Source organism: Oncorhynchus masou, chromosome 19, assembly GCF_036934945.1.
Source record: "Oncorhynchus masou masou isolate Uvic2021 chromosome 19, UVic_Omas_1.1, whole genome shotgun sequence".
In the NCBI taxonomy this organism is placed as follows: domain Eukaryota; kingdom Metazoa; phylum Chordata; class Actinopteri; order Salmoniformes; family Salmonidae; genus Oncorhynchus; species Oncorhynchus masou.
This window is the reverse complement of record NC_088230.1, coordinates 21,045,298-21,068,763: the sequence shown is the minus strand read 5'-3', so window position 1 is coordinate 21,068,763 and position 23,466 is coordinate 21,045,298. Positions and strand designations below refer to the sequence as shown.

The following is a 23,466-nucleotide window of genomic DNA, read 5'->3' as shown; positions in this document are numbered from 1 at the left end:
TTACTTCTACTCAACTATGACAATTGGGTAATTTTTCCACCACTGCTTTTCCAGGCCTGGAAAACATTTTAAAATTACATTTATTTTCCAGGATTTTTATGACAGTATTAACCCTGTAAGAGCTCTTCAGCAGAGGACACATTTCTAACAGTAGAACGGAATGAACTTTGTCCCCAATTTAACCAGCTTCACTATATAAAGGCTCAGTGGTTTTACCTAAGACTTTGCTTTGAAAACCGTCCAGTGGAGTTGTAATCTGGAATATACTTTTCTTATAGGTATTCACGTTGCAGAAATGATAGACCGAAATATGAAAAATGTTCTGGTGGTATCCATTGGATTTTTATCTCTGTTCACAGCGTATGGAGGACTTCAGAGTTTACAGGTAACTCAAGATACTGTCGTGTCAATCATTAAATAGATGATTGTTTGAATATTAAGATACAATTCAACACTGCAATTTCTGGTTGTTGATAATTGATGGCACCATCCCTCTCCTGTGTTACAGAGCAGTCTGAATGCCGAGGATGGGATGGGGGTGACATCTCTCAGTGTTATCTATGCCTCCATCATCCTGTCATCCATGTTCCTAACACCCACTCTCATCAAAAACCTGGGCTGCAAATGGACTATTGTTGTCGGCATGGGCTGCTATGTGACCTATTCAATTGGGAACCTCTATCCAGGATGGTAAAGCAAACTGGCTAAAACCTGTTCAGACATTCATTGTTTACAACTTTCAACAAGCTGTGTTTCTTCTTTGTGATTTAAGAGCAAAATTACAATACAACTAATCATGTACCTCCCTACCTCAATGAGTAAAACATTTGGCATAGTACACATATATTAACTTGTTGTTACCAAGTAGAGTTGGGATTATTTCAGTACTCTGTGAGTAATTTAAACTAATTATGTGAAAGTAGAGTCCATCGACAAAGTTGTTTACACACATGGTATGAATCCTATCCCTCTCTGCTATGCTTCCTGGACTGGCCTGTCAGTAGCTGTGTTAGTTTACAAACTGTAGGTAGTGTCTGATGCTAACCATATTAATCTGTCCTCTTCTAGGTACACTCTGATCCCCACCTCTGTGATCCTGGGTATGGGAGGTTCTCCACTATGGTCAGCCAAGTGTACCCTTCTCACCATCTGTGGCAACCTGCAGGCCCCTAAAGAAAACAAGGCAGCAGCGGATGTTATCAATAAGTACTTTGGCATATTTTTCTTGCTATTCCAGTCTTCGGCTGTATGGGGAAACCTCATGTCATCGTTGATATTTGGTTCAGATACAGATATACGTAAGTAGCAAGTGCACACATACACACACAAACAAACACACACACACACACACAAGTATGCACACACAGAACAAATGCAACTTGTTTGTGAAAGTAGTAACATTTGTAAGTTAACGGGTGACTGTAGGATAAAGTGAATGAGATGCATCATGTGTAGTGTACATTATCAGAGGTGTTCTTGCCCAACCATCCTCTATGGTACCATCTGTCATAATGATATCTTTATGTTATCCTAGCTGACATCTCTGAGGAAGATCTACAATATTGTGGTGCAGGTGTGTGCATTGATATCAATGTAAACTCCACGACCAAAAGACCAGCACAAGAATTGGTCTGGACACTAGTCGGCTGCTATATTGGTAAGAACCTACTATTGTTTGTCAGTGTTACACTTTGACGCAGCCATAATAGTCATAATAGTGCACCCCCCCCCCCTCATGCTTTTGTTCACATTTTGCCATGAGGCTGAGAGAAAATTCTGCAGTTTCAAAGCACATTTCCTGATATTCTACAGTTTTATAATGCTATTCTACACATTTTGTCATGAGGCTGTTAGGTTCTGAACAAACAGAGTAAAAACACAAACGGACGACTAGGAAAAGTTCAAACCAAGTTTATCCACCCACTGGGTCATACAGCTGAAAGACAAGGTATGATTACACAAGCACATATATTTATAACCTCCTACTAGGTGGGGTCAACTCCTTACACATCTAGATAGCTGATACATCTCTGTTGCTAGGCAGGAACTTAGTTGATTCCTCTCACTGGTGTAGTCATGGCCCTGCCTGATGCTAGAACCTTCGTGGGTGTGGAAATGTATGTGTTTGAGATAGAACTGTAGTAGGAGGGTCGTTGTGATGGGCTTCTCTGGCCCCCTTCCAAAGGTTTCTTTTCACTTCATCTGTTGACTTGACCTGGAGTCAAATTCCTCTCTCCTTCCTAGTTCCGCAGCTGACCTGCCTCAGCAGAGACTAGCTGTTTCCTTTCGCCTCCCTCCTTAGTAACATTGATATTCAACAATAACATGTTTGAACAGAAAAATAACGTTCTGCTCTTCCCCTTGTCTCACTCAGTAACTTTCCATACACCACCTTCCTATTCACCCTTCATTGACCCCAACATATACATTCCTTATATTTAAAGTAATCAATAAGTTCTAGTATGGTAACATTAATAAGTATATTACAAGCTAGAATCCAACAAGGCTAAGAGGAAATGTTGCAATTTTAATGCTAATTCCCTGCAATTCTACACATTTTGCCATGGGGCAGAGAATAAAATGTGCTGTTTAAAAGCAAATTTCCTGAAATTCTACACATTTTGCTATCATATACCACTTGGGGGCCCACCTATCTCCATGTATATATACAGTACCAGTCAAAAGTTTGGACACACCTACTCATTCAAGGGTTTTTCTTTATTTTTACTATTTTCTACATTGTAGAATAATAGTGAAGACATCAAAACTATGAAATAACAGATATGGAATCATGTAGTAACCAAAAAAGTGTTAAACAAATCAAAATATATTTTAGATTTTAGATTCTTCAATGTAGCCACCCTTTGATTTGATGACAGCTTTGCACACTCTTGGCATTCTCTCAACCAACTTCACCTGGAATGCTTTTCCAACAGTCTTGAAGTAGTTCCCAAATATGCTGAGCACTTGCTGGCTGCTTTTCCTTCACTCAGCAGTCCAATGTTCCTCATTGACTGACCTTCATGTCTTAAAGTAATGATGGACTGTAGTTTCTTTGCTTATTTGTTTCATGTTCGTTGGAATGAATATCGGATCAAGGCGCAGCGTATGTTGAGTTCCACATAATTTATAATAAAGTGAAACTTAGCAAAGCAAAAACAATAAACAATAAAGAACAACAAACCGTGACTACAGAGATGCTACGTGCACTAACTCAAAACAATATCCAATAACCTACAAGTGGAAAAAATGCTACTTAAATATGATCCCCAATTAGAGACAACGATTTCCAGCTGCCTCTAATTGGGAATCATACCAATCACCAACATAGAAAACAAAACTAGAACCCAACATAGAAAATATAAACTAGACTAGCACCCCAGACACGCCCTGACCTACTCTACCATAGAAAATAAAGGCTCTCTATGGTCAGGACGTGATAATTTGAGCTGTCCTTGCCATAATATAGACTTGGTCTTATACTAAATAGGGCTATCTTCTTTTAATTGAAATGTAATCCAGGTGATTACCCCATAAAGCTGTTTGAGATAATGCCACGAGGGTGGCTACATCAAGGCAAAGGGTGGCTACATTGAAGAATCTCAAATATAAAATATATTTTGATTTGTTTAACACTTTTTTGTTACTCCATATGTGTAATTTCATAGTTTTGATGTCTTCACTATTATTCTACAATGTAGAACATAGTAAAAATAAAGAAAAACCCTGGATTGAGTAAGTGTCCAAACCTTTGACTGGTATGGTTTATCTATCTGTACAGTGGCTTGCAAAAGTATTCACCCCCTAAGTGAACATAGTAGTAAAAGAAAAACTATCACTTTGAAGATGCAAAATATTTTATATTGTGAAACAAACAAGAAATGAGACAACAACAACAGAACTTGAGCATGCATAACCCCCCAAGGTCAATACCTTGTAGAGCCACCTTTTGCAATGGGGTATGTCTCTACCATCCCTTTAGTCATCAAATTCTCTGGAAAACAAAGACATTTAAATGTTTCCCCTCCACTCAAGTATTCTTTATTTCATTGTCCTGTATGAACCTCCATCCCAGTCTCAAATCTCTGGAAAACAAACATCCATCATTCCTTCCATCATTCCTTCAATTCTGACCAGTTTCCCAGTCCCTGCCGATGAAAAACATCCCCACAGCATGATGCTGCCACCACCGTGCTTCACTGTGATGATGTTCTCAGGGTGATGAGAGGTGTTGGTTTGCGCCAGACATAGCGTTTCCTTGATGGCCAAAAAGCTACATTTTAGTCTCATCTGACCAGAGTACCTTATTCCATATGTTTGGGGAGTCTCCCACATGCCTTTCGGTGAACACCAAATGTTTTTTGCTTATTTTCTTCTTACAGCAATTGCTTTTTTTCCAGACACTCTTCCATAAAGCCCAGCTCTGTGGAGAGTATAGCTTAAAGAGGTCCTATGGACAGATACTCCAATCTCCACCATGGAGCTTTGCAGCTCCTTTGGGGTCAGCTCCTTCAGAGTCTCTGTTGCCACTCTGATAAATGCCCTCCTTGCCTGGTCTGTGAGTTTTGGTGGGCGGCCCTCTCTTGGCAGGTTTGTTGTGGTGCCATATTCTTTAAAAAACATAATAATGGATTTAATGGTGCTCCGTGGGATGTTTAGAGTTTCTGATATTTTTTTATAACCCAACCCTGATCTGTACTTTGTCCCTGACCTGTTTGGAGCGCTCCTTGGTCTTTATGGTGTCGCTTGCTTGGTGGTGCCGCTTGCTTAGTACTTTTGCAGACTCTGGGGCATTTCAGAACAGGTGTATATATACACTCAGATCATGTGACAATTGGTTGCACAATATCTTATTTAAGGGCTTCATTGCAAAGGAGGTGAATACAAATGCACACACCACTTTTCTGTTTGTTTTTTAAATTTATTTTTTGAAACAAGTAATTTTTTCATTTCACTTCACCAATTTGGACTATTTTGTGTATGTCCATTACATGAAATCCAAATATAAATCAAGTTAAATTACAGGCTGTAATGCAACAAAATAGGAAAAACGCCAAAGGGGATGAATACTTTTGCAAGGTACTTGTATATACAGTGGCAAGAAAAAGTATGTGAACCTTTTGGAGTTACCTGGATTTCTGCATAAATTAGTCATCAAATTTGATCTGACCTTCATCTAAGTCACAGCAATAGACACATATAGTGGGCTTAAACTAATAACACAGAAATTATTGTATTTTTCATGTCTATATTGAATACATCATTTAAACATTCACAGTGTAGGATGGAAAAAGTATGTGAACCCCTAGGCTAATGACATTTCCCAAAGCTAATTCGAGTCAGAAGTCAGCTAACCTGGAGTCCCATCAATGAGATGAGATTGGAGATGTCGGTTAGAGCTGCCTTGCTCTATAAAAAAACATTCACAACATTTGAGTTTGCTATTCACAAGAAGCATTGCCTGATGTGAACCATGCCTCAAACAAATGAGATCTCAGAATACCTAAGATTAAGAATTGTTTACTTGCATAAAGCTGAAAATGGTTACAAAAGTATCTCAAAGCCTTGATGTTCATCAGGCCACGGTAAGACAAATTGTCTATAAATGGAGAAAGTTCAGCACTGTTGCTACTCTCCCTAGAAGTGGCCTCCCAGCAAAGATGACTGCAAGAGCACAGTGCAGAATGCTCAATGAGGTTAAGAAGAATCTTAGAATGTCAGCTAAAGACATACAGAAATGTCTGGAATATGCTAACATCACAGTTGACGAGTCTACGATACATAAAACGCTAAACAAGAATGGTGTTCATGGGAGGACACCCCGTAAGAAGCCACTGCTGTCTAAAAGAAACATTGCTGCATGTCTGAAGTTCGCAAAAGAGCATCTGGTTGTTCCACAGTGCTACTGGCCAAATATTCTGTGGAGAGATGAAACTAAAGTTGAGTAGTTTGGAAGGAACACACAACCCTGTGGAGGAAAAAAGGCACAGCACACCAACATCAAAACCTCATCCCAACTGTAAAGTATGGTGGAGGGAGCATCATGGTTTGGGGCTGCTTTGCTGCCTCAGGGCCTGGACAGCTTGCTATCATTGACTGAAATTAATTCTCAAGTTTATCAAGACATTTTGCAGGAGAATGTTAGGCTCTGTCAATTGAAGCTCAACAGAAGTTGGGTCATGCAACAGGACAACGACCAAAAAAAAAAACACAGAAGTAAATCAACAACAGAATGGCTTCAACAGAAGAAAATACGCCTTCTGAAGTGGCCCAGTCAGAGTCCTGACCTCAACTCGATTGAGATGCTGTGGCATGACCTCAAGAGAGAGGTTCACAGCAGACATCCCAAGAATATTGCTGAACTGAAACAGTTTTGTGAATGGTCCAAAATGGTCCAAAATTCCTCCTGACCGTTGTGCAGGTCTGATCCGCAACTGCAGAGGGTCAACCAGTTACTAAATCCAATTGTTCACATACATTTCCCACCCTGCACTGTGAATGTTTACACGGTGTGTTCAATAAAGACATGAAAACGTATAACTGTTTGTGTGTTATTAGTTTAAGCAGACTGTCACATTTATGACCAATTTATGCAGAAATCCAGGTATTTCCAAAGGGTTCACATATTTTTTCTTGCCACTGTATACACTATATATGCACAAAAGTATGTGGCCACCATTCAAATTTGTGGATTCGACTAGTTCAGCTAAACCCGTTGCTGACGTGTATAAAGTCGAGCACACAACCATGCAATCTCCATAGCCAAACATTGGAAGTAGAATGGCCTTCCTGAAGAGCTCAGTGACTTTCAATATGGCACCATGATAGCATGCTACCTTTCCAACAAGCCAGTCCATCAAATTTCTGTCCTGCCAACTCTAAGTGCTGTTATTGTGAAGTGGAAACATCTAAGAGCAACACTGGCAGCAACAGGGCCACCAAGTTCTGAAGCATGTAGCACGTAAAAATGGTCTGTCCTCGGTTGCAACACTCACTACCGAGTTCCAAACTTCCTCTGAAAGGAACATCAGCACAATAACTGTTCATCGGGAGCATCATGAAATGGGTTTACATGGCCGAGCAGCCGTACACAAGCCTAAGATCAGCATGCGCAATGTCAAGAGTCGGGTGGAGTGGTGTAAAGCTTGCCGCCATTGGACTCTGGAGCAGTGGAGACGCATTCTCTGGAGTGATGAATCACGCTTTGAATCTGGGTTTGGCGGATGCCAGGAGAATGTTACCTGCCCAAATGCATAGAGCCAGCTGTAAAATTTGGTGGAGATAATGGTCATTTTTCATGGTTCGGGCTAGGCTCCTTAGTTACTTTGAAGGGAAATCTTAACGCTACAACATAAAATTACATTCTAGATGATTCTGTGCTTCCAACTTTGTGGCAAAAGATGGGGGAAGGCCCCTTCCTGTTTCAGCATGACAATGCCCCCGTGCACAAAGCGAGGCCCATACAGAAAGAACATGACTGGCCTGCACAGAGCCCTGACCTCAACCCCATCGAACCCCTTTGGGATGGATTGAAATGCTGACTGCGAGCCAGGCCTAATTGCTCAACATCAGTGTCCGAATTCACTAATGCTCGTGGCTTTACAGAAGCAAGTTCACGCAGTAATATTCCAAAATCTAATGGAAAGCCTTCCCAGAAGAGTGGAGACTGTTATAGCAGCAAAGGGTGACCAACTACATATTAATGCCCATGATTTTGGAATGACATGCTCAAAGATCAGGTGTCCACAAACTATATGTATACATATACATATACATATACATATACACATACATATACATACATACATACATACATATATATATACACACACACACACACACACACACGTGTACATACATTTCATACATCGGGGGCCTGGGACATGAGCTCTGCATGACTGTTTGGTAATCCAGCCCTGCAGGTTGATGCTATTGAAATGTTCTAATGTTTGTTTCTGTTGTGTACTAGGGGTGGGTGTGCTGGCCATGATCATAGTGGCAGTATTTCTGGATAACATAGACAGAGATCAGGCCCAGGAGTTCCGAGGGAACAGAGAACCATTCTGGAGCACCTTCCTGGCCACGTTTACACTCCTGAAAGACAAGAGACTCATCATTCTCATCCCTTTGTCCATGTACAGTGGCTTTGAGCAGAGTTTCCTCTCCGGTGAATACACAAAGGTGAGGAGACAATACATGGTTCTTACCCTGCCTCGAGGAATCCAACGTTCAAGAATTCTTTACCAACGGAAGACTGGCTAAAAGTTGTTCGTGAACTTCTTTTGTCGTTTCTTTTGCAGAACTATGTGACCTGTTCATTAGGAATCCATTACGTTGGATATGCAATGATATGTTTTGGAGCCACAAATTCGTTATGTTCCTTTATGTTTGGGAGGTTGGCAGAATACACTGGAAGAGCCCCACTGTTTTGCTTTGGTAAGAAGAGCTTTCCAATAAAGACATTAACATTTTCATTGGTAACCTATACGACACACTTAAAATCAAATCACTTACTACTCACCACTCTTACAGCTGCGGCAAACAACTTTGCCTGTATCATGGCCCTGTTGTTCTGGAGGCCTCACCCAGACCAGCTGCCAGTGTTCTTTGTGTTTCCTGCTCTCTGGGGCATGGCAGATGCGGTATGGCAGGCACAAACCAACTGTGAGTTGAGTTATTGAAATGTATTACCGTGACATGCTAGGTACATCAAACATTTTGTACAGGCCAGATGTAACAGTGGTTGTTTTTATTTGCAGCGCTGTATGGGGTTCTCTTCCCCAGACAAAAAGAGGCAGCGTTTGCTAACTGCTGTATGTGGGAGTCCCTGGGGTTCGTGATAGCCTTTGCCTACAGTACCTTCATCTGTCTAGACACCAAGATCTACATCCTCCTTGGAGTTCTGATCCTCTCCACGGTTACCTGTTTGTGGGCAGAGTACCAAGAACACAACAATCCTACACTTCCGGTGGAGGAAGGAGTATATGACAAAGACTATAAAAAGAACACAGACCAATACACAGACTACTCAAAAAACATACATCAAATCATTACTCAGACCAGCTTGTAGACAATGTGTATTTGATATGTAGACTTATGCAACAGGTGAGTCTAATCCTGAACGCTGATTGGTTAAAACCGCATTCCAGCCGGTGTCTATTCCACAAGTTACTACCAGCTAAATCTATGACGTTAAAATATCTTTTTACTCTGTTTCATCTGACTGTGCAATCCACTGTCTCATCAGCCCAGCCAGGCAATTTAAACTTGATCTCCAAAATATGAAAAGCATCTAGACATTATCTCACATTTTTTAGACTAACATTTAGTTTTCAGAGGAGATTTGAATAAACCTTGTTGACTGTATCTTTGACATTTGCAACATTGTTTCAATATCCAAATTCGATCTCCAGCTGTCCCATAGTAATGAACACAGCTTCTGTTGTTATTCTGGCTGCACTGTTGACGTGACTAAGTTAGCTAGCAAGCTTGGGATAAGAACGTTGCCAGTCAGTATGGCAATGGAACATTTAGAATAAACGCTTGTGTTGCGTCCATAGATACAGAACAAAAAGACTGAATGACTGGGTCACGTCTATGGCTACCGAACCGATAGAATGAACAACCAGCCAGCTTGGGTTGCAACCCTAGATTTGTGCCGGGGCTATATCTTGTGCAACGATGAAATACTATGAATCAATCAAAATAACATTTCATGAAAATACAGTGTCAGTAGAAAGTTGGGACACACCTACTCATTCAAGGACTTTTCTTTTTTTTCTACATTGTAGAATAGTGAAGACATCAAAACTATGAAATAACACATATGGAATCATGTAGTAACAAAAAGTGTAAAAAAAAATCCAAATATATTTAGATTTTAGATTCTTCAAAGTAGCCACCCTTTGCCTTGATGACAGCTTTGCACAATCTTGGCATTCTTTTAACCAGCTTTTCCAACAGTCTTGAAGGAGTTCCCACATATGCTGAGCACTTGCTGGCTGCTTTTCCTTCACTCTGCGGTCCAACTCATCTCAATTGGGTTGAGGTTGAGTGATTGTGGAGGCCAGGTCATCTGATGCAGCTCTCCATCACTCTCCTTCTCGGTTAAATAGCCCCTACACAACCTAGAAGTGTGTTGGGTCATTGTCCTGTTGAAGAACGAATGATTTGTCCCACTAAGCGCAAACCAGATGGGATATAGTATTGCTGCAGAATGCTGTGGCAGACATGCTGGTTAAGTGTGCAGTGAATTCTAAATAAATCACAGACAGTGTCACCAGCAAAGCACCCCCACACCATCACACCTCCTCCTCCATGCTTCACAGTGGAAACCACACATGCAAAGATCATCCGTTCACCTACTTTGCGTCTAACAAAGACACTGTGGTTGGAACTAAAAATCTCAAATTTGGACTCATCAGACCAAAGGACAGATTTCCATCAATCTAATGTCCATTGCTCATGTTTCTTGGCCCAAGCAAGTCTCTTATTCTTATTGATATCCTTTAGTAGTGGTTTCTTTGCAGCAATTCGACCATGAAGGCCTGATTCACACAGTCTCCTCTGAGCAGTTGTTGAGATGTGTCTGTTACTTGTGAACTCTGTGAAGCATTTATTTGACTGCAATTCTTGAGGCTGGTAACTCTGCGTCTTCCTTTCCAGTGGCAGTCCTCATGAGAACCAGTTTCACCATTGATGGTTTTTGCGACTACACTGGAAAAAATATTCAAAGTTCTTTACATTTTCCGGATTGACTGACCTTCATGTCATAAAATAATGGACTGTTGTTTCGCTTTGCTTATTTGAGCTGGTCTTGCCATAATATGGACATGGTCTTTTACCAAATGGGGCTATCTTCTGTATACCACCCCTACCTTGTCACAACAAAACTGATTGGCCCAAAGGCATTAAGAAGGAAAGTAATTCCACAAATCAACTTTTAACTAGGCACACCTGTTAATTGAAATACATTCCAGGTGACAACCTCATGAAGTTGGTTGAGAGAATGCCAAGAGTGTGTAAAGCTGTCGTCAAGGCAAAGGGTGGCTATTTGATTACTACATGATTCCTATGTGTTATTTCATAGTTTTGTCATCTTCACTATTATTCTACAATGTAGAAAATAGTAAAAAAGTTTTTTTTTAAAGTTTTACCTTGAATTAGTAGGTGTGTCCAAACTTTGGACTGGTACTGTATGTCAATCATTATATGAATATGTTGGCAACCTGTTGTATAAAGTGATAAGGCCCTTGAAGCCGGTGTTTGGAGGATATATTGGTATGGTTTGCCGGCCTTCGACTTCATCTCAGGCCTAACAACTCCCGTGCCCATATATCCTCCAAACACAGGCTTCTTGGGCGTTATCACTTAATTATGTGGGGGAATGACATCCAGTAAGAGGAAATCTGGATATCATGATTCTGACACAGTCATGTGCCTACCCCAATGGGACACTTTTCTTCTTGTGACAAAATGAGAGGTTTTGTGGATCTCTATATGTAACGTATACGCCGGGAGTCAGGAAACAGGTGCAGAAGTTTAAATAATGAAACAATACAAATGAAAGTGTGGACCAGTGGTTAGTAGACCGGCGACGTCAAGCACCGGAGGGAGGGAGCAGGATAAGGCGAGACAGTACCCCCCCGTCACGCGCCTCCAGCCGCAGGATGATGCCGGCCAGGAGGACAGCCCTGAGGGTGTGGAGAGGGCCGGTCCAGGCGGCTGAGACGGAAATCTCGGATGATGTCCGCCACCGGGACCCAAGAGCACTCCTCAGGACTGTACCCCTCCCAGTCCACTAGGTACTGGAGTCGGCCCACATGACGTTGGGAGTCCAGGAGGGACCTAACAGCATTGATGGGGGTCCCCTCAATGTCCAGGGGAGGGGTGTCGTGGGGGACGGCATCAGGGACCTGGATGCCCCGGCCTGAGGAGGGAGATCTGGTAGTTGGTGGGGAGTTTGAGACGATAGGTTAACGCATTGACCCTCCGGGGGACCTTGAAGGGCCCCACAAACCTGGGGCTCAGCTTCTGGCAGGGCAGGAGTTTCCTGGTGGAGAGCCAGAGTCGATTACCAGGATGGAACACAGGAGCCTCACTGTGGTGGCGGTCCATACCACCTCTGTGCCCCCAGAACCACTTGTCCACTGCAGGAGCCTCGGTCTGGCTCGGAGTCCGCGGAGCCAGGCCCGGCTGATATCCCAGCATGCACCGGAAGGGAGTGTCGAAGTGAGTTCTGGGCGTTTACTGCCCAGGGAACGAACCAAGCCCACTCCCCCTGCTGGTCCTGGCAGAGACTCCTTAGGAACCTCTCCAGCTCCTGGTAGGTCCTCTCCTCCTGCCCATTGGACTGAGCCCGGTTCCCAGATGCGAGGCTGACCGTTACCCCCAGCATCTCCATAAAGGCTTTCCAGACCTGCTACGCGAATTGGGGACCACGGTCGGAAACAATGTCCTACGGGAGGCCATATTACAGGAAGACCTTCTTGAGTAGTGCCTCTGCGACCTGGAGAGTGGTAGGTTGTCCAGAGAGAGGGATAAAATGACGGAATTTAGAGAATCTGTCAACAACAACCATAGTGGTAAAACCATCAGAAAGGGGGAGATCAGTTACAAAGTCTATGGACAGATGTGATCATGACCGCTGAGGCACGGGAAGGGAAGTAGTTTCCCTGCTGGAGTGTGCAGGGGAAATATGGAGCATGAATTGACATAGTGGGTGACATCCTGCGCCAAGGTGGGCCACCAGTACATCTCATAGAGGGAATGGATGGTGTGGGTGATACCTGGGGGTCCAGTGGCGAGGGATGTGTGTGCCCAGGTCAACAGCCGATCTCTTACCCTTGTGGTCACGTAGATTCGTTCTGGAGGGCAGGTATCAGGAACGCGTTCCCTCTCCAGAGCCTGGCAAAGGTCCACATCTAAGTCCCAAAACATGGGACCTACGATACGGGAGGACCGATTGATGGGCTGGAAGGCACTTACAGGACTCTCAACTGGCGTGGAACCACAGGGTACGGGAAAGCAGGTCCTCCGGTATCCTGGTCCCCAGGCTGTGATTTTCATACTCGACCAGGAGATGGTGGGGTTGTGATGTTGGAGCCACGGGAGGCCGACGATTACTTTGTGTACGGGTTCGGTGGTGATGAGGAAGGGAAGGCTTTGCTGGTGCATGGGTCCCATGATGAGGTTGAGGGTGCTGTAATGTGCGTGATTGTGTCGGATCCCAATGGTTGTTTATCCAGGGCTTGGACCGGAAAAGGAAAGGAGAGCGGGTATGGGAGGAGGCAAGGGTCTTGTCCAATAGAGCTGTAGATACAACACAAGGGACAGCCAGCCAGTGAAATTGAAACCAGAAAGTGTTTGGCGGAAAGAGATGATGGAATACTCACCCAACCCTGGGAGACAAATGATCACGGGGCTATCCCTCGGACCTCGTGGACCCCTGGTTATGACGCACTGGACACTGCTGAAGCTGGGGCCCCTTCTGACCACAATAGGGACAGAGCCCCAAATGTTTCCGACGGCGTCGCTCTGCCGCAAGGAGGTGTGGACCCTACCTCCATGGGTTCAGGCTCTGTCTCAGCATGGCCATAGGAGGAGGGCGAGAGGTGCTAACACTCCCGAAGAAGGTTATCCAAATGGATGGTCATCGCTATGAGTGCATCCAAGGAGGGGTTGTTATCGCAACATGCCAGCTCCGTCTGGAGGCTGCTAAATCCATCCGCTGGAGGCTGCCATGGTCCAGAAGGTGAGGGTGTACTCCGCAGTGGTCTAGGCAACCTGCCGGAGTTGGAGTAGGCGCTCACTTCCCTATAAATGTATGGATAACTATCTTGACCATGAATTATGTCTAATAATTTATGGTTGAACATTTTATGCAGAATTTCTATACAATTCTGATTTAAGTGTGATAAATGTATTTTTATGCCATGGCTGCTATGTTGAATTCACATTACATTATGTTATGCTGAACTGTAACAGAGTGAAATACCCCACTGAACATCACTAATGAAGTAGAAGAAACTTGAATCTACCATAGTTAAAACTATTTAATGACCAGTTATTCTGCAGTCCCAAGTCTTTGTGACAACAACAGGAGTAGAAGGATCACAGCAGGGTCATCACGCATCATGAAACTGCTCCTCAAGCCTCCATCATACCACATCTGGATATGTGTGCAACGAAAGTTCAACATTCACCTTCTGCTACTATTTCTGTCAAGCTATCTACTCATACAAATTGATGCATACGTTTGATAAATCCAACATATGCACCACACAGAACGCAATGCAACTACAACGCAAACGCAGCATTCCAATGGAAATTAATGTACTTCTGGTGTAACAAAACACAAACGCTGTTGGCATCACATAATTGTTTTGGGCTTATCATGAGTTTACTCAGGGTGGCCATGTGTTTCTTCAACCACTAATGTTCAATAAAAACAAATGATTTACCTTTCAGTGAAAGGGGGGGGAGCTCTATCTTCAGGGGCCCTAGTGTCAAATGCACTTCAGTTTGGAATTTCCTCTTGTGAAATTGCCATTTTCCGGGCCTAACGCTTCGAACACACTGACAGTGTTTTTCGCAAAATGGTACTCTACTCAGCGTATGTATGCAACAAAGGTTTCTGTCAAGTCGTCTACGCATGTATTTTTATTTATTTCCCCTTTATTTAACCAGGTAGGCTAGTTGAGAACAAGTTCTCATTTGCAACTGTGACCTGGCCAAGATAAAGCGTAGCAATTCGACACATACAACAACAGAGTCACACATGGAATAAACAAAAGATACAGTCAATAATACAGTAGAGCAAAAGAAAACAAAAAGTCTATATACAGTGAGTGCAAATGAGGTAAATGAAATAAAATAGGCCATGGTGGCGAAGTAATTACAATATAGCAATTAAACACTGTAATGGTAGATCGGCAGAAGATGAATGTGCAGGTAGAGATACTGGGGTGCAAAGGAGCAAAATAAATAAATAAATACCAGTATGGAGATGAGGTAGGTAGGTAGATAGATGGGCTGTTTATAGATAGGCTAAGTACAGGTGCAGTGATCTGTAAACGGCTCTGACAGCTGGTGCTTAAAGCTAATGAGGGAGATGTGAGTCTCCAGCTTCAGAGATACTGTTTGACGCATACCAATGCACCAGACGGAACGGACTGCAACTGCCTCTGCAACGCAATGCTACAAGACAAATGCAGAGTTTCCTTGAAAGTGAATGTATGCATCGAACACACCGACAGCTTCATAGCATTTTGGTACACCAGAATTACATTCATTTCAAATTGAAACGCTGCGTTTGAATTGCAACATTGTGCATATGTTGGATTTATCGAAGTATGCTTCATACTGTATGCGTAGACGGCTTGACAGAAATGGTAGCAGAAGGTGAATGTTGAACTTTTGTTGCATATGTAGCTAGATGATGCTGCGTCCTATTTTGCGCAAAATCACTGTCGGTGTGTTCGAAGCTTAACGTGTAAATTAGCTCGCTTGCGCTCAGATGGACTGGGTGTAAACATTTGAGGTGTGTCAGTAAAAGGTCAATGTCTGCGCCTCCGCATTAATCTAATACTTGATACTTCAAAAGGTCTTTAGATTCAAAATCCAATAGCAAACGGATCCTTGGTATGACCTTAAAAACAATTCCATATAGCTTAGTAGAACCTCTTATGGTTAAAAACATGATAACAAGTGCTAATTTCAAGCAGCGCTGATAGGGATATTTAAGATCAACCAAAACCTGGTTTTAGCAGTAACGCAGTTGGTCATGGCATGAATGTCGCAGCCTACCCAGCCGCGACGCACACTGCCAAAATGCACATGGAACAAGAGGAGCCCAACGTGCTTTTGGTGCCTGTATACTTTGCATTTAGAAACATAATAAAACATGTTTTTTCCCCATTATATTTTATTTTATTAAAAACCAAGCATAGTCTTCCCTCCTCTCAATGAAGTATATTTTTTGTCTGCTCAATGCAATTGCGAAGTAGTTAAAACCGTCAATAAAGGGTTTGGCTCCCGAGACCGCTTGGAAAAAAATCTTAAACTGTATGAAAATGTCAAGTTTGAGAGGAGTAAAACAGTGAGCTGACATTCCTTTTTTATCTATGCGTTGTAGGCAGGCTCATATTATTTTAGCCGTTTTGGACGTGTGTAAAACACCCTCAGTGATGTAATCTAGGTGTCCATGCCCATCATGAAACGAGAGATGAGTTACAGGTGAAACTCTTACTTAGAAGTTAGCTGTAACATGTATAAAGTGCTTATTTACGTTTCATATGTTCAAAACCCAAGCTTTCGCTTAGCCCTACTATAACGAAGGCTGGTTCAACAGTAATGCACGTGTTTTTTTATCCTGGCGATTTTATTATATCATTACATTTTAGATTTATTTATTCTTGTTTTAAAAACCATATGATTGCTTTCTTTTCGTAAAATGGTATTTTAACCAAACATAAGAATTATTCATATTCCTGGTATTATGGTGACAAAGTCCGTGGCGCACTTGCAATGCAACTTCTGGAGATGTGTGAATGCGATCTGATCTGTAAAAAGATTTCCGATTATGTGAATAAAATATAGGGCTATTTGGGAGCAGTATATCTGTGCGTGGACATTCTCCCTGTCTATTTATATTGGATATTTGTCCAGCTATTGTGCAAAGTTTGGATGTGCGTAAAATCCTTCATAGTCTGCGTTTTAATATTGTATGCCCACAGGGAGAAATGTTGATGTTTTGTTTTGATTCGAATTATTCGTTTTCTTTTTAGGCCTTATCAATAATTCATAATATTGCTTATTGACAACGTTTGGCATGTCCATGCTCAGCCATTATGCAATTTACAGTAGGCCTAACCCCTATATCAGTGTGAATGTTATTGAAACAATGCAATTACTTAGAACAATGTGGATTGCAAATGGGTTCGAGTTAACGTACTTGGCAAAGATAGGTCTACATTTTGTACTAATGAACTATTGTTGCTGCTATGGGATGCAGTGGTGTACACAGTTGGAAACGTATATCCAGGATGGTACAGCTATTACTGAAATACAGTGCCTTGCGAAAGTATTCGGCCCCCTTGAACTTTGCGACCTTTTGCAACATTTCAGGCTTCAAACATAAAGATATGTGAAGAATCAACAACAAGTGGGACACACAATCATGAAGTGGAACGACATTTATTGGATATTTCAAACTTTTTTAACAAATCAAAAACTGAAAAATTGGGCGTGCAAAATTATTCAGCCCCCTTAAGTTAATACTTTGTAGCGCCACCTTTTGCTGCGATTACAGCTGTAAGTCGCTTGGGGTATGTCTCTATCAGTTTTGCACATCGAGAGACTGACATTTTTTCCCATTCCTCCTTGCAAAACAGCTCGAGCTCAGTGAGGTTGGATGGAGAGCATTTGTGAACAGCAGTTTTCAGTTCTTTCCACAGATTCTCGATTGGATTCAGGTCTGGACTTTGAATTGGCCATTCTAACACCTGGATATGTTTATTTTTGAACCATTCCATTGTAGATTTTGCTTTATGTTTTGGATCATTGTCTTGTTGGAAGACAAATCTCCGTCCCAGTCTCAGGTCTTTTGCAGACTCCATCAGGTTTTCTTCCAGAATGGTCCTGTATTTGGCTCCATCCATCTTCCCATCAATTTTAACCATCTTCCCTGTCCCTGCTGAAGAAAAGCAGGCCCAAACCATGATGCTGCCACCACCATGTTTGACAGTGGGGATGGTGTGGTCAGGGTGATGAGCTGTGTTGCTTTTACGCCAAACATAACGTTTTGCATTGTTGCCAAAAAGTTCAATTTTGGTTTCATCTGACCAGAGCACCTTCTTCCACATGTTTGGTGTGGCTTGTGGCAAACTTTAAACGACACTTTTTATGGATATCTTTAAGAAATGGCTTTCTTCTAGCCACTTCCATAAAGGCCAGATTTGTGCAATATACGACTGATTGTTGTCCTATGGACAGAGTCTCCCACCTCAGCTGTAGATCTCTGCAGTTCATCCAGAGTGATCATGGGCCTCTTGGCTGCATCTCTGATCAGTCTTCTTCTTGTATGAGCTGAAAGTTTAGAGGGACGGCCAGGTCTTGGTAGATTTGCAGTGGTCTGATACTCCTTCCATTTCAATATTATCGCTTGCACAGTGCTCCTTGGGATGTTTAAAGCTTGGGAAATCTTTTTGTATCCAAATCCGGCTTTAAACTTCTTCACAACAGTATCTCGGACCTGCCTGGTGTGTTCCTTGTTCTTCATGATGCTCTCTGCGCTTTTAACGGACCTCTGAGACTATCACAGTGCAGGTGCATTTATACGGAGACTTGATTACACACCGGTGGATTGTATTTATCATCATTAGTTATTTAGGTCAACATTGGATCATTCAGAGATCCTCACTGAACTTCTGGAGAGAGTTTGCTGCACTGAAAGTAAAGGGGCTGAATAATTTTGCATGCCCAATTTTTCAGTTTTTGATTTGTTAAAAAAGTTTGAAATATCCAATAAATGTCGTTCCACTTTATGATTGTGTCCCACTTGTTGTTGATTCTTCACAAAAAAATACAGCTTTATATCTTTATGTTTGAAGCCTGAAATGTGGCAAAAGGTCGCAAAGTTCAAGGGGGCCGAATACTTTCGCAAGGCACTGTATATGTTATAATATGTTATGTATGATGTGGCTTTGCTTTGTGAAAAAAATATCCATACTGCACCTACTGTATACAGTCCTAGCTTGTTCAAACATAGGCTTTTGGTTTATGATAAAACCTGATAACAAGAGTTATGACAACACAACTAAGCTCAGCAGTAATTTAGGCAGAGAGTGCTTGGATATATTGATAAGAGGAGAAATGCTATGGTAATAAATGGTTATTGCCAAACCATAAAATATATCACTAATGTCCACATAGTAATGAAAATGTTCATGGTGCATATGTTAAGGTTAACCTGAAATGCCCCAGTGTCCATTGCATGGCCACACTAACCTTTAATATTAAATGTACCCCAAAAGGACACACAACCTCTATTAGGTCCATTGATTTCTCACTGTACTATACTTTAGTGATAATGCCCGGTAAACCTGTGTCGAGGGCCGGAAACCCGTGCCAATATATCCTCCAAACACCGGCTTCGAGGGCATTATCACTTTTATATAATGGGTTACCAACATATTCAAATAATGATTGACCTATTTTCAATCAAAACTTTATTTTGATTAATTTATTCATACTATTTCATCCTTCAACAAGATATAGTCCCGACCCAAATCTAGGGTTGCTACCCAAACCGGCTGGTCGTTCGTTCTATTGTTTCAGTTGCCAGAGACGCAACCCAGTCGTTCAGACTTTGTTCTGTATCTATGGACGCGACCAAGTTGTTCGTTCAAAATGTTCCATTGCCATACTGGCTGGCAACGATCTTATCCCTTGCTTGCTAGCTAGCCAACTAGGGCTAATTTACATTCACGTCAAACGTCAAAAAAGAATAACAACAGTAGCTGCATTTGTATTTGTTTAAGCTGTTTTCTAGTGACATATATTTGGATACATCCATAACAATGAGCTAATACGGCGAGATTTCACCTGGCATAGAAAATGTACTCTCTCGTCTGGACACTTGAGGAAGTAGACAACAACAACACAGCTAACACAATCACTTCAAACACTGAAGCTGTAAAGAGTTCAAACTAGCTGCACTTTGTTTCATTTGACCTTTCTTTAATTGACATTTCTTTGTATCAATAAAAATGATGCCAGCTGATTTATGAATTTAGACTGACTGGGAAACGCTGCCGGTCTGTCTCGTCCCGACTCCCGACACATCCATTACTATGGACAGCTGGAGATCGAATTTGAATATTGAAAGAATGTTCCAAATATCGGAGACAGACAGCAAGGTTTATACAAATCTCTGCTGTTGAAAACTAAATGTTAGTCTAAAATAAATGTGAACTAATGTCTAGATGCTTATTATAGTGGAGATCAAGTTTATAACATTTTGAAAAGAAGGTCGACGACATCCGATCCTCGTTTGCTAAGTCAAACGACACCGCTGGTTCTGCTCACACTGCCCTACCCTGTGCTCTGACCTCTTTCTCCCCTCTCTCTCCAGATGAAATCTCGCTTCTTGTGACGGCCGGCCGCCCAACAACCTGCCCGCTTGACCCTATCCCCTCCTCTCTTCTCCAGACCATTTCCGGAGACCTTCTCCCTTACCTCACCTCGCTCATCAACTCATCCCTGACCGCTGGCTACGTCCCTTCCGTCTTCAAGAGAGCGAGAGTTGCACCCCTTCTGAAAAAACCTACACTCGATCCCTCCGATGTCAACAACTACAGACCAGTATCCCTTCTTTCTTTTCTCTCCAAAACTCTTGAACGTGCCGTCCTTGGCCAGCTCTCCCGCTATCTCTCTCAGAATGACCTTCTTGATCCAAATCAGTCAGGTTTCAAGACTAGTCATTCAACTGAGACTGCTCTTCTCTGTATCACGGAGGCGCTCCGCACTGCTAAAGCTAACTCTCTCTCCTCTGCTCTCATCCTTCTAGACCTATCGGCTGCCTTCGATACTGTGAACCATCAGATCCTCCTCTCCACCCTCTCCGAGTTGGGCATCTCCGGGCGCGGCCCACGCTTGGATTGCGTCCTACCTGACAGGTCGCTCCTACCAGGTGGCGTGGCAAGAATCTGTCTCCTCGCCACGCGCTCTCACCACTGGTGTCCCCCAGGGCTCTGTTCTAGGCCCTCTCCTATTCTCGCTATACACCAAGTCACTTGGCTCTGTCATAACCTCACATGGTCTCTCCTATCATTGCTATGCAGACGACACACAATTAATCTTCTCCTTTCCCCCTTCTGATGACCAGGTGGCGAATCGCATCTCTGCATGTCTGGCAGACATATCAGTGTGGATGACGGATCACCACCTCAAGCTGAACCTCGGCAAGACGGAGCTGCTCTTCCTCCCGGGGAAGGACTGCCCGTTCCATGATCTCGCCATCACGGTTGACAACTCCACTGTGTCCTCCTCCCAGAGCGCTAAGAACCTTGGCGTGATCCTGGACAACACCCTGTCGTTCTCAACCAACATCATGGCGGTGGCCCGTTCCTGTAGGTTCATGCTCTACAACATCCGCAGAGTACGACCCTGCCTCACACAGGAAGCGGCGCAGGTCCTAATCCAGGCACTTGTCATCTCCCGTCTGGATTACTGCAACTCGCTGTTGGCTGGGCTCCCTGCCTGTGCCATTAAACCCCTACAACTCATCCAGAACGCCGCAGCCCGTCTGGTGTTCAACCTTCCCAAGTTCTCTCACGTCACCCCGCTCCTCCGCTCTCTCCACTGGCTTCCAGTTGAAGCTCGCATCCGCTACAAGACCATGGTGCTTGCCTACGGAGCTGTGAGGGGAACGGCACCGCAGTACCTCCAGGCTCTGATCAGGCCCTACACCCAAGCAAGGGCACTGCGTTCATCCACCTCTGGCCTGCTCGCCTCCCTACCACTGAGGAAGTACAGTTCCCGCTCAGCCCAGTCAAAACTGTTCGCTGCTCTGGCCCCCAATGGTGGAACAAACTCCCTCACGACGCCAGGACAGCAGAGTCAATCACCACCTTCCGGAGACACCTGAAACCCCACCTCTTCAAGGAATACCTAGGATAGGATAAGTAATCCTTCTCACCCCCCCTTAATGATTTAGATGCAATGATTTAGATGCACTATTGTAAAGTGGTAAATAACTGTTCCACTGGATGTCAGATGGAACAGAGTGAATTCACCAATTTGAATATGTTAGTCGCTATTCATGTGTTCATGGTTATTATTGGCATTGGCCTTGACCGTGACTTTTCACCCTTTGATGATGTCATCACCCAGAGTTGTACTTGTTCAATGCGACTCTACCAGAGGGCGCCACTTTGAGAGGGTGTATTTGAACAGACGTCCGGATAAAGCAGGCAGATTATGATCAATACTCGAGGATTTCATATATATATTATTATTGTTATTATTATTATTTTTTTTTTGGGGGGGGGGGGGTAAACTGACCCTTACCTATATAAAAAGTAACAGAAGGTGATTGGAAAACACGGTGATGCTAGCAGCGAGACAGAAGCACGCAGCCCACGTGAAGCCTTTCCAGAACTCGAGGAAAAAGACTCCTTATTCTCACCACTGCCACCTACGCCGAGTAAGAACCCCTCTACCAAATACAGAGCAGTCGAAAAGTGTTATACCAACCCTGACATTCTCAAAGCCATCTTTGAGAAACTGGCCATCATTGAAAAAATAACAGAGACTACATCCAAATCATTAGTCTCTCTCAGCCACTGTGCAGCAACTTCTCAACCAGGTGTCAACCCACAGCGAACAATTTTTTTTTTTTTTTTTACCGCGGAAGTTGAAATACAGAAACTGCTACAGGTGAATCGCCAAATGCGACAGAATATCATCGAAGTCCAGCATCACAGCCGGAGATGGAACCTGAAACTGCATGGGGTGCAAGAAGAGGACGGGGAGAACATACGGAGCGTTACCATTGACATCCTCGGGAAAGTAGCACCCAGGATTCGAGACAACCTCCAGGATGTCGTCGACGTGGTCAACCGCCTGTGAAAGCGAAGGGAAGACGGATCTCCGCGGACAACCATCATGCGGTTCACAATGAGAATCTACAGAGATGTCGCATGGTAAGAAGCCAAAGACTCCAGGTTTCTTGTGGAGAATAAACTATGCACCAAAGAGGCTCTCACTCCAGAAGATGCTGCTGCAAGGGGAAAACTTTGGCCAATGGTAAAAAAGGCTAGAGAAGAAGGGAAGAGATCTTCTTTCAGTGGCCCTTTTGCATTTATCGATGGAAAGAAGATCGATTGTCATTACGTTAAGTGAATGTCATGAGAGTACTGAATGTTTTGAAAACTCTGTGCTCATGTATATAGCTACACTAACTTACAATTTGATGTCCTATTCTTTCTAAGTCAAATGAGCGTTAAGAGTTAAGACTAAATTACTCTGAGTTAATAAGTTGATTGACATTTGTACATTCACCCTGTTTTATATCACCAGGTTAGTAAATGTGAACATGGGTTCATCATAACTACCTCGGTTTAGGGTAGTCCAGTTCTGTCTCCAAGCTCAGGATTCCTTATTAACTACCCATCTTACTAGTTCAAGTAGTTAACCAGTTATTCATATCACTACACTGTATTTGTCTTAATTTAATTTTTGTCAAGTTATGCAACGTTTTGAATTCAATGCAGTAAACACTATCTCTAAATCACTAAATGTCAGGGGTCCCCCCCGCCTTTGTTCAGGGACACATTCCATTTCTGTTAGTCACATGTCTGTGGAACTTGTTCAGTTTATGTCTCAGTTGTTGAATCTTGTTAAGTTAATACAAACATTTACACATGTTTTTCTGCTGAAAATAAAAGCAGTTGACAGTGAGAG

The 23,466-nt window shown here is 42.9% G+C and overlaps 1 protein-coding gene across 1 annotated transcript; it reads left to right on the top strand.

Annotated features, from left to right (window-relative positions):
* Positions 1–250: 250 nt before the first annotated feature.
* On the top strand, positions 251–9,292 carry LOC135505562 (protein unc-93 homolog A-like). Its single transcript, XM_064924628.1, has 8 exons — positions 251–385; positions 509–690; positions 1,069–1,298; positions 1,535–1,657; positions 7,970–8,181; positions 8,301–8,436; positions 8,533–8,664; positions 8,760–9,292. Exons 1-8 carry the CDS (start codon positions 296–298, stop codon positions 9,068–9,070), a joined length of 1,416 nt encoding a protein of 471 aa, XP_064780700.1. The 5' UTR covers positions 251–295; the 3' UTR covers positions 9,071–9,292.
* The last annotated feature ends 14,174 nt before the right edge of the window (positions 9,293–23,466 follow it).

Excerpts from the sequence above, each read along its gene's own strand:
- LOC135505562 (XM_064924628.1), top strand. The coding sequence starts at position 296 with ATGATAGACCGAAATATGAAAAATGTTCTGGTGGTATCCATTGGATTT. Across the intron at positions 8,437-8,532 it reads AGCCCCACTGTTTTGCTTTG|CTGCGGCAAACAACTTTGCC; the intron begins GTAAGAAGAGCT and ends CCACTCTTACAG. Across the intron at positions 8,665-8,759 it reads ATGGCAGGCACAAACCAACT|CGCTGTATGGGGTTCTCTTC; the intron begins GTGAGTTGAGTT and ends TTTTATTTGCAG.